Below are 15,788 nucleotides of genomic sequence, written 5' to 3' on the forward strand. Positions count from 1 at the left end.
TTACACTGTTGCATAATAAATAACTCTTTACTGCATATCTCTTTGTACACATCACTTTTTGTTTTGTTTTTTTTTTTGAGATGGAGTCTGGTTCTGTGGCCCAGGCTGGAGTGCAGTGGCGTGATCTCGGCTTACTGCAAGCTCCGCTTCCCGGGCTCACGCCATTCTCCTGACTCAGCCTCCCGAGTAGCTGGGACTACAGGCGCCCGCCATCACTTCCGGCTAATTTTTCTATTTTTAGTAGAGTCGGGGTTTCACCGTGTTAGCCAGGATGATCTCGATCTCCTGACCTTGTGATCCGCCCGCCTCGGCCTCCCAAAGTGCTGGGATTACAGGCGTGAGCTGCCGCGCCCGGCCCACATCACTTTTTTATGTTGAATTTTTGAGGTGGAATTTCTCAAAGATTGATATTTTTGAGATTTCTCATGCATTTGGACTTACCTTCCTAAAAATGTTGCCTCAGTTTATGTTCCCAACAACTTTGTATAAAGGGCACATTTCTCTGCATCCCTGCAATCTTAGTTATACTATAATTTATCTTTGCTGTTTTTATAGGCCAAATATTGATCTTTTTTTTTTTTCTTTTTTTGAGACGGAGTCGTGCTCTGTCACCCAGGCTGGAGTCCAGTGGTGCGATCTCGGCTCACTGCATCCTCTGCCTCCCGAGTTCAAGCAATTCTCCTGCCTCAGCCTCCTGAGTAGTTGGGACTACAGGCGTCCACCACCACTCCTGGCCAATTTTTGTATTTTTAGTGGAGAGAGGGTTTCATCATGTTGGCCAGGCTGGTCTCAAACTCCTGACCTCAGGCAATCCGCCCACATCGGCCTCCCAAAGTTCTGGGATCACAGGCTTGAGCCACTGCTCCTGGCCTTGATCATATTTTTCTTAGTAATTTTATAATTACTGAGGTTAGGTTTTTTGTTATTTCATATTTGTTTTGTGAATGGCTTGCTTTATGGGTTTTTTTCTATTTCATTTGAGAAGTATTTGAATTTTCCTTATTAGTTGTTGGAGTGTTTTGCATAAAATATACTTCTTTTTATATGTATTACAACTGCTTTCCCCATGTTGCCACTTCCCTTTTAATTTTTGTTTGCACCGTCTTTTGATTAGAGAAGTTTTGCATTTTTACATAGTCAAATCTCTCAGTCTTTTTCGTTTTGGTTTATGCTGATATGCTTAGAAAGACCTCTCTCACAAGAGTGTGTAAAATAATTACTTACACTTTTTTCTTCTTTCTTTATGATGTTTAACTCTTTAATCCACTTGGAATTTTTTCTTTTTTTAGGGCGTAAGTTGTAAGGCAAAACTTTTTTCTTTTTTTTCCAAATAGTTGAATGATATACCTTATTTACATTGATTAGAATTGCTCCCAAGTAATACTGATTAATTTTAATGAACATAGAATTTGCTGGGGTTTTTTTTTTTTTTTTTTTTTTTTTTTTTGAGACAGGGTCTTGCTCTGTCACCCAGGCTTCAGTGCACTGGCACAATCATGGCTCACCGCAGTCTTGATGTCCCAGGCCCAGATGATCCTCCCACCACAGCCTCGTAAGTAGCTGGGACTACAGGTGTGCACCAGCATGCCCAGCTAATTTTTTAATTTTTTTGTAGAGACACAGTCTCCCTTGGTTGCCCAGGCTATAATTTGTATCTTAATATCTTAATTATAAGTGCATTTCATTGCATTCATATGAAGCTTTCTACAAAAAAAAAAAAAAGTCCTTTTCTTATTTAAATAATTTTTTTTTTTTTTTTTGAGACAGAGTATCATACTGTCAGGCAGGCTGGAGCACAGTGGCACGATCTTGGCTCACTGCAACCTCCATACCCTGGGCTCAAGCGATTCTCCTGCCTCAGCCTCCCAAGTAGCTGGGATGTGCCACCACACCTGGCTGAGTTTTGTATTTTTAGTAGAGACAGGGTTTCACCATGTTGACCAGACTGTTCTCTGTGAACTCCTGACCTCAGGTAATCCACCCGCCTCAGCCTCCCAAAGTGCTGGGATTACAGGCGTGAGCCACTGCGCCGGGCCTATTTAAATAATTTCTGAAGAAGTGTTAAATACTAGTAGAGTCCTAAAGTTACTTGAAGCTATTAGATAACAACTTTCAGTTATAATTAATTAAGACTACATTCTCAGCTTGTAGTTTATTAGGATTTATACTTCTTTTTTGATACAGGAAATTTATTTGTTCCTTCATCCCTGATGAACAGTCTTGGAGAAGTTGTATTTGGTTACATGGTTTGGTTATGTTGACTTTGTGAATTTGTTACTCAGAGTGCTTAATTATAGGTTGCTGAAGTATTTCCTCTACCTGAATCTGATATCCCCAAATGAGACCCTTGGGCCTGATGGAATTTGTATCTTTTATTTATTGCTAGGATAAATATAACTATAATTTATTTTGCATTTATTATATATTATAAATGCATAAGGACTTTGCAAGCATTTATTTAATCCTTTGATAACTCTGGGAGATAGACATTACTTATTAAATCTCCGTTTTATAGATAAGGAAGCTGATGCTTAGAGAGGTTAAGTAATAACTGGTTAAGTTGGATTTTGAATCCTAGTTTCTCTGATTCCAGAGTTTGGACTCTTAACCACCATAATCGTTTGCCTGAATATATTTACTTGTTTTGGGTAATCATTTTTTTAGGATATGGGAGAGAAAGTCTTTAAAACATTTTTCCCTCTTTTTACTGAGGTATACTGAAAGCTATTCTGATGATGATTCAAGTATGGAAGACTACCCAGATCCACAGGTAAGCCAAACATTTAGTGGGTCCACTTTGATTTTTTCTTTTTTAGTCGTTATGATACCTCCTTTGAAAAACTCAGTAAGAGCTGGGCATGGTGACTCACACCTCTAATCCCAGCACTTTGGGAGGCTGAGGCATGCAGATCACTTGAACCCAGGAGTTTGATACCATCCTGGCCTACATGGCAAAACCCTGTCTCTATAAAAAGTACCAAAAAATAAGCCTGGCCGACATGGTGAAACCTTGTCTCCATAAAAAATACAAAAATTTGCCGGGCATGGTGGCATGCACCTGTGATCCCAGCTACCTGGAGGGGCTGAAATGGGAGAATCACTTGAGCCCAGGAGGTTGAGGCTGCAGTGAGCTGCAGTGAGCTGTGATTGTGCCACTTTACTCCAGCCTGGGTGACAGAGTGAGACCCTGTCTTTTAAAAGGTTAGCTGTCGTGGCTCACACCTGTAATCCTAGCACTTTGAAAGGCCAAGGAGGGTGGATCACTTGAGCTGAGGAGTTCGAGACCAGCCATGGCAGAACCCCATCTCTCCCAAAAAAACCTCCCGAAATTAGCCAGGTGTAATGCCTTCAGTCCCAGCTCCTCAGGAAGCTGAGGTGGGAGGATCACTTAAGCCCAGGAGGCAGAGGTTGCAGTGAGCTGGGATTGCACCACTGCACTCCAGTCTGAGCAACAAAACCAGATCCTGTCTCCAAAAAAAAAAAAAAAAAAATTAGTAAGAAATAGAATAAAAGGCCAGGTGCTATGGCTCACATCTGTAATCCCAGCACTTTGGGAGGCTGAGGCAGGAAAATCACTTGAAACCAGGGGTTCAAGACCAGCTTGGGCAACACAGCAAGACTCTGTCTCTACAAAATACAAACAAAAATTAGCTGGGTCTGGTGGCATACACCCATAGTCCCAGCTACTCAGGAGGCTGATGCTGGAGGATTGCTTGAGCCCAGGAGTTTGAGGCTACAGTGAGCTATGATTGTGCCATTCTACTTCAGCCTGGGTGACAGACCTTATGGCAAAAGAGAGAGAGAGAAGAGAAGGGAAGAAAGAGGGAGAGAAAGAAAAGGATTAGGGCTAAAGGGAAGGAGAGAGGAAGGACAGGGAATAGAATAAGAGACTTTAGACATCTTCATCAATAAATAATTGAACACTTTCTGTGTTCAATATTGGTGATGGATTAACCATCCTTCCAGTATTTGTGTTATAAGTCAGTTATACAAGGAAAAAGAAGGGAAGAGGATAGCTAGAAATAAGGGCAGACAAGAATAGAGTAATTAATAGTAAAAATGGAAAAAGGGATATACTTTTTGTCAAGGAGATGGCATTACTAATGAAGAGGCTTGATTAAAGGAGTATATGGAGATAATATAGTCAGCCCTCACCCTCCATGGGGGATTGGCCCTAGGGCCCCACATGAATACCTGCAAATGTTCAGGCCCCTTATGTAAAATGGCATCATGTTTGCATATAACCTTATATACATCCTCTTGTATACTTTAAATTATCTCTGGATTACTTATAATACCTAATACAATGTAAATAAGATGTAAATAGTTTTTACACTATTTCTTTCTTTTTTTTTTTTTTTGAAAGGGAATCTCACTCTGTTGCCCAAGCTGGAGTGCAGTGGTGCAATCTCAGCTCACTGCAACCTCTGCCTCCCAGGCTCAAGCAATTCTTCTGACTCAGCCTCCTGAGTAGCTGGGATTACAGGCAGGGTCTCACTTTGTCGCCCAAACTGGAGTGGAGTGGCGTCATCTTGGCTCACTGCACCCTCTGCCTCCCAAGTTCAAGTGATTCTCATGCCTCAGCCTCCTGAGTAGCTGGGATTACAGGCATGCACCACCACACCTAGCTAATTTTTGGTGTTTTTAGTAGAGATGGGTTTTCACCATGTTGACCAGGCTGGTCTTGAACTCCTGGCCTTGAGTGATCCACCCACCTTGGCCTCCCAAAGTGCTGGGATTACAAACGTGAGCCACCATGCCCAGCCTACACTGTATTTCTTAATATTTGTATTATTTTTACTGGTGTATTTTTTTATTGCTTTTTATTTCCCAAATATTTTCGATTGAGGTTCATCGAATCCCTGGATGCAGAACCCTTGGATATAGAGGGCCAACTGTTTGTCAAATTATTTATAATTTGCTTTTTATTTTTTCCCTTGGTATATCAGTTTTGAATTTATTATCAAAATATTTGATCCAATTTTTGTGGGGACAGGGTCTCACTCTGTCACCCAGGCTGGAGTACAGTGGCATGGTCCTAGCTCACTGCAACCTCAAACTCTTGGACTCAAGTTGTCCTCCTACCTCAGCCTCCCAAGTAGCTAGGATAACAGACATGTGCCACCATGTCTGGGTAAATTTTAAATTTTTTGTAGAGACAGGGTCTCGCTGTGTTGCCCAGGATAGTCTCGAACTCCAGGCCTCAAGCAGTTTTCCCAGTTTGGCCTCCCAAAGTGTTGGGATTACAGGGCATGAGCCACCACGCCCAGCCCCAATTTTGATTTAATGTAATAATAGTGACTCTCATTGGCAACCAGCTCATTTTCATACTTCTCTAGTGTATTTTTTTTAGAAGCAACCATGCTTACTTATTTTATTTAACCACCAATTATGAATTGGTTTTCCATTGGAATGAAGTCTTTTTGAATAGTAAATGCTTGTTTGCAAGTCATCTTATTGAGGTGGAGTCTCACTCTGTCACCCAGGCTGGAGTGCAGTGGCGCAATCTCGGCTCACCGCAACTTCTGCCTGCCAGGTTCAAGTGATTCTCCTGCCTTAGCCTCCCAAGTAGCTGGGATTACAGGTGCCTGCCACTGCACCCAGCTAATTTTTGTATTTCTAGTAGAGACGGTGTTTCACCATGTTGGCTAGGCTGATCTTGAACTCCTGACCTCAAGTGATCTGCCCACCTCGGCCTCCCAAAGTGCTGGGATTACAGGCATGAGCCACTGTGCCCAGCCTAATACCTATATATTCTGATTATAAATGTTCTGAGAGAAGTTGTTAAAAAAATAAAGAAAACATTACTATAGGCAGTACAACTTTTATGAGTACCTGTTGAGTAATTTATGCTAAACTTTTTTTTTATGTTTCTGCCAGTCAGCAAATCACATGAACAGTTCCCTGTTGTCTTTGTATCGAAAAGGAAATCCTGATTCTGTTTCAAATACTCCTGAGATGGAGCAAAGAGAAACCACCTCTTCAACACCACAGATAAGTTCCAAAACAGGCTCCGTTCCCTTGAAGACCCCTGCCAAAGATTCTGAGGGAGGATGGTTTATTGACAAAACCCCAAGTGGAAAGAAGGACAGTTTTTTCTTGGACCTATCAGATGAGAAAAGTGATCCTAAGAAGTCAATAACTGAGATACAGGTATTTTTGTAATGAAATTTTAGCCCCATATCATCGAAGTACATTTTGACCTTTTAATCGAATACAGTATCAAGCAGATACTTGTGCTTTGTGGAAAACATAAAAACTTTGAAATATATGGAGAATTTGATCACATCGCACTACTTGCCATTCTTTCTATCCTAGTCTAAGCCTTTTCTTGTTCTTGACTTAATTATTGAAACAGCCTTCCAGCTGGAGTCTGTGTCCTTTCTTGTTCCCCTAGTTTATTCTTCACACTGAGATAGCTTTTTTTTTTTTTGAGACTGGATCTGGCTCTGTCACCAAGACTGGAGTGCAGTGATGTGATCTTGGCTTACTGTAACCTCTGCCTTCTGGGCTCAAGCCGTCCGCGACCTCAGCCTCCTATGTAACTAGGACTACCGGCGTGCGCCACCACACCTAGCTCACTTTTATATCTTTTCTAGAGATGGAGTTTTGCTGTGTTGCCCAGGCTGGTCTTGAACTCTTGGGGTCAAGTGATCCACCCGCCTCAGACTCCCAAAGTTCTGGGATTATAGGCATGAGCCATCACATATTATCATTCTTTATTTAAAACCCTCCAGTGGCTTCATTCAGTCTCAAATCCAAAGGCCTGTGACAGCCACTAAAGTCTTTCATGATTTGGCTGCCTGGCTTTCTCTTCAGTTTCGTCTCCTACCACCCTGTTAGGTATGTGAATCTATTTCCTCAGCTGTAAATTTTACAAACTCTTAAGTACAAATCAAGTGTTTCCCGTGAAAATTTAGTGTCCAAATTGAGATGTGCTATTAACTTAAAGTGTACATTAGACTTTGAAGACTTACTAAAAAATATAGAATGTAAAACATCTCATTAATAATTTTTTATATTGACTGTTGAGATGATAATATTTTGGATATACTGGGTTAAGTAAAATGGATTATTAAATGAATTTCATATGTGGCTCACATATTCCTCATGGACAATGATGCTTCAACTGGTTTCTAAGAACCAAGCCCTTTGATTTGGCAGAACCTTTCCCCTTTTGATTTATTAATAGGCCTGTCCAAATCTCTTTGCTTTAATTATCTGTGTCATCCATCTATAGAGAACATTGTTATGGTGGGCAAGAACTCGAGTCTTAATGCTGAATTACTTTTTTTGGTTTGAGACGTGGTCTGCCTTGTCACCCAGGCTGACATGGTACAGTGTCATGATCACAAATCACTGTAACCTCCACCTCCTGGGCATAAGCCATCCTCCCACCTCAGCCTTCCAAGTAGCTGGGACTATAGGTGCCCACCACCACACCTGGCTAAGTTTTGTATTTTTTGTAGAGATGGGGTTTGGCCATGTTGCTCAGGCTGGTCTTGAACTTCTGAGCTCAAGTGATCCACCCACCTCAGCCTGAATTATACTTTAAAAAAAATTTTTTTGGCTGGGCGTGGTGGCTCACACCTGTAATCTCAGCACTTTGGAAAGCCGAGGCGGGCGGATCACAAGGTCAGGAGATTGAGACTATCCTGGCTAACATGGTGAAACCCCATCTCTACTAAAAATACAAAAAGTATTAGGAGGCTGAGGCAGGAGAATGGCGTAAACCCGAGAGGCAGAGCTTGCAGTGAGCTGAGTTCGTGCCACTGCACTCCAGCCTGGGTGACAGAACAAGACCCCGTCTCAAAAAAAAAAAAAAATTTTTTTTAAGAGTTGGAGTATTGCTGCATTGCCCAGGCTGGAGTGCAGTCACTTTTCGCAGGCATGATCACAGAACATTATAGCCTCGAAACCCTGAACTCAAGTGGTCCTTCTGCCTCTGAAGTAGCTGGGGCTACAGGTGTGTCCCAGTGTGCTTGGCTGAATTTGTTATGACTGTCAAAGCAGCTCTATAGTCATATTTAATTTAGTGAATCATCAGCTGTCAGATGAAGACAACTATGTAGAAGACTCAGTGAGAAATAAAAGGCAAATATCAGTGTCCTTAATCAAGGAGCTCACAATTCAGAGAGAGAGACAGAGATAAGTAAATCACTCATACAAGGCAGATTATGCTAACTGATAATAGTTGCAAATGCAGTGTCCTGGGAATGTGAAGACGAGGTTAAATGTAACTGAAAGAGGGCCTTGCAGTGTGTCTCACGCCTATAATCCCAGCACTTTGGGAGGCTGAGATGGGCAGATCACCTGAGGTCAGGAGTTCGATACCAGCCTGGCCAACATGGCGAAACCCCATCTTTACTAATAATATAAAAATTAACTGGGCGTGGTGGTGGGCATTTGTAGTCCCAGCTACTTTTGGGAGGCTGAGGCAGGAGAAACGTTTGAATCTAGGAGGCAGAGGTTGCAGTGAGCTGAGATCACGCCGTTGTACTCCAGCCTGGGTGACAAGAGCGAAACTCTGTCTCAAAAAACAAAACAAAACAAAAACCTCTAACTGAAAAAATCTGGAAAAGAAGTGGCATTCAAATGTTAAGATTTCTTTTTTCTTTTTTTTCCCCCATATGGAATGCTTCACAAATTTCCATGTCATCCTTGCACAGGGACCATGCTAATCTTCTTTGTATCATTCCAATTTTAGTGTATGTGCTGCCAAGGCCAGCATCAAATGTTAAGATTTAAATTGAGCTTTAAGGGCATGAGGAGAAGGACATTACCGATAGACAGCATCTTTGAGCAAAGAGATTGGGAATAGTTAACAGAGGTGAAAGTGCTAGGGGAGGAATTAATTTTCTTTACAATGCCCCTCTTTAAAAAATAAAACAATTATTGGCATAGAATTTGAAGCATGGCATATTTAAATTTATTTTCTTTTCAGGGTTCAAAAGATTCTTCTCTTTTGGAGAGTGATATGAAACGGAAAGGCAGGCTAAAGAATAAAGGAAGCAAAAGGAAGAAAGAAGATCTTCAGGAAGTAGATGGAGAAATTGAAGCTGTCCTGCAAAAGAAAGGTAAGGTGTGAGTCTTGTTGGTGGCAGTGGTCGTGTTTGCTGTGAGAGAAACATCATTCTGTTCCAAGCTGTTTTGGTTGAGGGACCTTCTATGTGCAGAAATGTTTATCAGAAAATGTTTCTATATTTAATGGACCTTTGTTTACTTAAAGACTATTCACTATAATTATGAGTTACTACTGAACCATTAATCTTTTCATCTCCTCATTTTTGTTTACCAGCTAAAGCCAGGGGGTTAGAATTCCAGATCTCCAATGTGAAGTTTGAAGATGTGGGAGGCAATGATATGACGTTAAAAGTTAGTGCAAATTTCTAAATTTTACCTCAAATGGATATATTACTAATCAGTTATGAAAAAAAAAGCCTACCTCTTTGTTTCTAATATGATCTGAGTATAGAAAAGGAAACTGGGAAGATTGAGAAGGGCAAACCTGACCTGTACCCTTTAGGGCGTTGCAGGAGAAAAGATGCATACTATTTTGAACTTTTCTATTATTTTGATTATAGTATATATATATATAAAGATCCATGTTTTTTAAAGATCCATGCTTTATAAGTAATATTGTCTTAATAGTACTAATAGTAATGGTAACTGTATTTATTTTTTATTTTATTTTTTTTGTTTTGTTTTTGTTTTTTTTTGCTTTGTTTTGTTTTGTTTTGTTTTGTTTTTGAGAAGGAGTGTAGCTCTGTCACCAGGCTGGAGTGCAGTGGCGTGATCTCAGCTCACTGCAACCTCCGCCTTCCAGGTTCAAGCATTTCTCTTGCCTCAGCCTCCTGAGTAGCTGGGATTACAGGCACGTGCCGCCATGCCCAGCTAATTTTTGTATTTTTAGTAGAGACAGGGCTTCACCATGTTGGCCAGGATGGTGTCGATCTCCTGACTTCGTGATCTGCCCACCTTGGCCTCCCAAAGTGCTGGGATTACAGGCATGAGCCACCACGCCCGGCCGTAATGGTAACTTTATTTTTAATGCCTATTCTTTTTCATTGGCCATGCTCTTTAACTTTGCATTACATCTTCAAGGTACATAATGTTACAGTTTAGGAAATAGCTCCTCAGAGAGGTTATTGCTGAAATCACACAGTAGGTACCAGAGCCAGGATTCAAACTCTGATCTAAATCTAAATTGTATATTCTACCTATCTGTTCCATTTTGCTGCTCCAAAAAATAGGACATTTCATTCTACTTTGATTCTTCTGTCTTGAAAGACGTCTTTGTGCTTATCCTCTGCTAGGAGGTCTGCAAGATGCTCATACACATGCGTCACCCGGAGGTGTACCACCACCTGGGCGTCGTGCCCCCTCGTGGAGTTCTCCTTCATGGGCCACCAGGCTGTGGGAAGACTTTACTTGCACATGCAATTGCTGGGGTGAGGCTTGCTGACACTAATTTGCTTTTGCTTTTTTTGTTGTTATTATTTGTTTTTTCTCTTTGGTCAACGTAAACCAGACATGGCATTCTTCAGGAAGAGAACATAGTTATTGGAACTGATCCCTTTGTTATCATGCTGATATTATTTGTGGTATTTATTCATTTAGTTTATTGTTTCTCAGAGCAACTGGAGGGTTTTTTTTTTTTTTATGTATGTAATTGTTTATATGGCAAGAGTTAGGTAGAAAGTAAAATAATACAGTTCTTTTTTTTTTTTTGGAGACGGACTCTCACTCTGTTGCCCAGGCTGGAATGCAGTGGCGTGATCTTGGCTCACTGCAACCTCCGCCTCCCAGGTTCAAGCAATTCTCCTGTCTCAGCCTCCCCAGTAGCTGGGATTACAGGCACACGCCGCCACGCCCGGCTAATTTATTACATTTTACTAGAGACAGGGTTTCACCCTGTTGCCCAGGTTGGTCTCGAACTCCTGAGCTCAGGCAATCCACTCATCTCAGCCTCCCAAAGTGCTAGGGTTACAGGTGTGAGCCACCGCGCCCAGCCATAATAATACAGTTTTAAACAAACCTTTTTATTAACACATAGCTTACATTTTAGTTACTTTGCTTTCCCTTTAACCCAATACTTACTTTATTTTACTTATTTTTTTGAGACAGAGTTTCACTGTCTCCCAGGCTGGAGTGCAGTGGTGCAGTCGTGACTCACTACAGCCTCAACCTCCCAGGCTCAAGTTGTCCTCCCACCTCAGCCTCCCAAGTAACTGGAACCACAGACACACACCACCACGCCCAGCTAATGTTTTTGTTTTTTTTATAGAGACGGAATCCCACTATGTTGCCCAGACTGGTCTTAAACTCCTGGCCTCAAGCAGTCCTCCTGACTCAGTCTTCCAAAGTGCTGGGATTACAGGCATGGGCCACAGCACCTGCCCTCCCAGTGGTTCTTAGGAGCAGTAAAATAAGAAAATTAGGGTTACATTATTTTTCATAGAGCTAAATTTATTCAAAATTTCTATTTAGAGTCATGTTCTTATACTTCTTAGTTTTAAAATAATTATTTCTAAAATGGTAATAATAGACACTTACTTTGTGAAATTAAAAGTTAGCAATCTTATTTTAACCCTCTCAGATTTTTCAGAAACTGTAGGGGGCAGTAATGTAAAATATCCGAGTAACTTCAATTAGAAAAATAGCATGCTTGCCAGGTGCAGTGGCGCATGCCTGTAATCCCAGCACTTTGGGAGGCTGAGGCGTGTGGATCATCTGAGGTCGGGAGTTTGAGACCGGTCTGACCAACATGGAGAAACCCCATCTCTACTAAAAATACAAAATTAGCCTGTAATCCCAGCTACTCGGAGACTAAGGCAGGAGAATCACTTGAACCAGGGAGGCGGAGGTTGCGTTGAGCCAGCACTCCAGCCTGGGCAACAAGAGTGAGACTCTATCTCAAAAAAAAAAGAAAAAGAAAAATAGCATGTTATACCAAGCACTAATACAATAATGTTCTGTAAAAGAAAATCATTTGTAAAGGGGGACTTGATTGGTTTGCTTCATTTTTGTTGAATAATTCCATTACATGACTACTGCATGCCAGACTTTGGAATATAGTGTTAAGTACCACAATCCTAGTTCTAATATGAGAGAGACATTAAACAGTCATTCATATAAATAAATGCTGTACGTAATAACAACTATAATAAGTGGAAGACAAGAAGTGCAAAATGCTATGTGGTATGTTGGGATTCCCAAATTAGAGTTGGGTTCAAGGAAGGTATGGTTGAGGAAGTGAAATTTTAAGATAAGCGCAAGAATGAGAGAACAGTAGTATCTCTTCTCTCTCTTTTTTTTTTTTTTCCCTTGAAACAGATTTTCACTCTGTTGCCCAGGCTGAGTGCAGTGGCACGATCACAGCTCATTGCAGCCTTGACTTCTCAGGCTCAAGTGATCCTCCTGCCTCAGCCTCGCAGGTAACTGGGACTGCATGCATGCATCAGCATGCCTGGCTAATTTATTATTTTTGTAGAGGTGGGGTCTCACTGTGTTGCCCAGGCTGGTCTCAAACTCCTCTCAATGTGCTGGGATTACAGGCATGGGCCTCCACACCTAGCTTATTCTTAAAGAGTCTCACTCCTCTGACTAGCAACTGGCTACTCTCTGGGTTAGGATTTGGAGAAATACTGGCAGGATGTGTGGGAAACATCTGTGTCACAACCCTTGTATTATCTCCTCAGCAGATGGGTAGGAATTGTTTTGATAGGCCAGGAATGGTCACTCCTGTAACCCCAGCACTTTGGGAGGCTGAAGTGGGAGGATTGCTTGAGGCTAGGAGTTTGAGACCAGCCTGGGCAACATAGTGAGACACAGTCTCTCAAAAAAAAAAAAAAAAAAAAACCAAGAATTGCTTTGGGTCAGCCATAAGTGGGGGTAACATATCTCTTGAGAGTCAAGACCCTTTATTCAGAAAAGAGAACATAATTTTATAGTGACATGTATAAAATAAAAACAAGTTAAATGTGTTTGCATTAAACCATTGATTTTTTTTTTTTTTTTTTTTTGAAACGGAGTTTCGCTCTTGTTGCACAGGCTGGAGTGCAGTGGCGCGATCTTGGCTCACCGCAACCTCTGCCTCCCGGGTTCATGTAATTCTCCTGCCTCAGGCTTCCTGAGTAGCTGGGATTACAGGCATGCGCCACCATGCCTGGCTAATTTTTGTATTTTTAGTATTAAGATGTGGTTTCTCCATGTTGGTCAGGCTGGTCTCGAACTCCGAACCTCAGGTGATCCGCCTACCTCGCCTCCCAAAGTAGTGGGATTATAGGCCTGAGCCACCGTGCCCGGCCAGAACCATTGATTTTCAAATAGTGTTTTTCACTGAGCCAACGTAAAAAGATGAAGTTCCTCAGGAAACTAGCCATTTCAAAAATTTGAGGGGACTGGATAAAGAAAAAGTAGGGCCATTAAAATTTGAATATTTGGTTATTCTTTTATGTGTCTGCATAGGAACTTGACCTGCCAATTTTGAAAGTGGCTGCTCCAGAGATTGTGTCTGGAGTATCCGGAGAGTCTGAGCAGAAGCTGAGAGAACTATTTGAGCAAGCTGTGGTGAGTCAGTTAATGACTAATGCCAGGTGGTCAGACGCTACCAGCTTATATTAAAGATCCTGCTTTTTCTGATGCTAGTATTTGTTAAGCCACTCACTGGCCATTCTTTTATTAATATAAACATGGTAATTTGCTATGCATGATGGCTAAATATTTAATGTAGATTTAGTGATACTCACTGTTGGATAAATAACCCTTTTCATTTGAAATCAAACATAAATATAATTGGTGAGAAATTCTGGGCTGTCATACTGTAGTTATATGTTGAAAATATATTATCCTTATGATATTTTCCACTCACTTTTACTTTCCTCAACTTAAGTTTGGCCAAAAAAAAAAACTTGTAAGCAATGTAAAAATTGTTATTTAGGATATTACAAAAGCAACCATAAAAATGCCAGAGTAAATTCTGTCATTCCTGACTAGTAAACTAGGGCAATAGTAATATCCAAATCTCATGTGGCTATTGAGAGTATTAAATGAGAGAATTCTTATAAAACCTTCGATATGGTGCCTTGCACACAGCACAAGCCCTGTAAATATTAGCTGTAATATTATTCACACTTGAACAAATATCACTGTGTTTAAAATTTAAAAATGGGGAAAAGTTTAATTTTATGTCATTATTAGCACTGACAATATATAGTAGCTGATGAATATCCAATACAACTGCTAGAAGCCTGTGTGAAATTAGAAGAGAAATTATATTTAAGCAGGAATTGAGAAAAAAAAACATTTTAAATAGCAAGAATAGGTAGGCCATCTACTTAGTTATTGTGTGGGCTGACATTGAAAAAGCTGTGGGCAACACTAGGAGGATAAAGAGAAAAAGGGTGGAAAGGGCAGGGTGCAGAGCAAAGCTGAACTTTTTCAGGTGCTACCTGTTTCCCAAAACGCAGTGGATTCCATTGTTAAATTGGCATGCATAGCTAGAGACAAGTAGTAAATTTTGTGTGTATGGTAAACATGATGAATAAGGATAAGAGACAAATGGCATCTTTAGGTTGTTAGTTCTGTGTTTAAACCTCTCACTAAACCAGTACTGAGCCAGTACAGTACCTTACAGTAGATGCTCAGTAAATATGTGGCCTAGCACCCTGCTTTTCCTGGTCCCCTCTTCCCTAATGAGAATGAGTACAGTAAAGCATGTGGATCAGAGAACAAAAAGGTGAAATCCAATCAAGTGATACTTGCTTGAAAACTATGCTTTCTTTAGGCCACATTCTGATGACCATCATTTATTCTTTTTTTTTCCCGCATTCAGCTTTCCAGGTCACTGACAAGTACTGATGTGCTTGTTTTCTGATGCTTTTGGCCCCTGTAATTTTACTCCTTTGTAACTGGGTAATATATCTAGCAGTCATAGGCATCTTTTGCAAACATTGTCATAAGGATGATTAGGGAAGACAGCCAGCTAGTGATAGGCTAAATATCTTTCCCTTTAAGATGTGGTGGTTCCCATGGTTTTGAGATGCCTTAAGCGACGCTGACAGCCTTAATTAGCATAATCACTGTCACTCCTAACCATTGAGTAACTGAATAAAATGATTTAGATTGTACATAATTTTCTTCAATTTTTTTCATTTTAACTGATCCTTATCTCTTTTTTGTGGTAAAATATATATAACAGAATTTACCATTTTAAACATTTTTTTAAGTTTTTGTAAATTATTTTATTTCTTCCATGATGATTTAGAGGGACTATCTTCAAACCAGTACAGATACTTAATAAATCATACCTGGCTGTTTTCTAACCAGTTGAGTAATTTGTTGCACAATAAGCCACCTCACATCTTTCAGCAAGAAATACATTAAATTTTAATAGTAAAGACATTACACAACGAATTAAGACAACAGTTTAAATTTGCTTTAAGTGTTTCTTTGGGGGAGAGGACACTACACTTCTACTCAATGAAGAGAAACATTTTTACAGTCCAGAGGTCTTTTATTTTTTTAACACCTATTATGCCATGAATTCACAGGGAAGAGGTTCCAGCAGCTCAGGCTCCTTCCTATTGATTCTCAGAGTGCACTTCTCTGGGTGAAGCACGCTGATGCTTTCCCTTTTGTTTCTTTTTTCTGATCATTTTCCTCCACACGTTTCAGAAAGCTATCTCGGCTCTTAGAGAGAGTGCTTAATGTGCTCAGTATGCACATTGATTCTCATACATTGATTATTTTCTTGGCAAGAATCTTGCCCTTGACTTGCTTCTTTA

The 15,788-nt window shown here is 40.6% G+C and overlaps 1 protein-coding gene and 1 non-coding gene across 2 annotated transcripts in view; one reads left to right on the forward strand and one right to left on the reverse strand.

The window, feature by feature from the left end:
• The window catches only part of NVL (nuclear VCP-like), a 114,408-nt gene that overhangs the window by 16,454 nt on the left and 82,166 nt on the right, over positions 1-15,788 (forward strand). Inside the window, exons 5-11 of the mRNA XM_025394330.1 lie at positions 2,713-2,770; positions 5,881-6,153; positions 8,945-9,077; positions 9,299-9,375; positions 10,317-10,451; positions 12,357-12,437; positions 13,471-13,572. Coding sequence (XP_025250115.1) covers positions 2,713-2,770; positions 5,881-6,153; positions 8,945-9,077; positions 9,299-9,375; positions 10,317-10,451; positions 12,357-12,437; positions 13,471-13,572 — 859 coding nt within the window. The remainder of the gene's footprint in view (positions 1-2,712; positions 2,771-5,880; positions 6,154-8,944; positions 9,078-9,298; positions 9,376-10,316; positions 10,452-12,356; positions 12,438-13,470; positions 13,573-15,788) is intronic.
• On the reverse strand, positions 8,625-8,731 carry LOC112615433. Its single transcript, XR_003117361.1, has one exon. It is a non-coding gene; the product is annotated as a U6 spliceosomal RNA (small nuclear RNA).

The sequence above is a fragment of the Theropithecus gelada genome, chromosome 1, assembly GCF_003255815.1.
Source record: "Theropithecus gelada isolate Dixy chromosome 1, Tgel_1.0, whole genome shotgun sequence".
Lineage (NCBI taxonomy): Eukaryota > Metazoa > Chordata > Mammalia > Primates > Cercopithecidae > Theropithecus > Theropithecus gelada.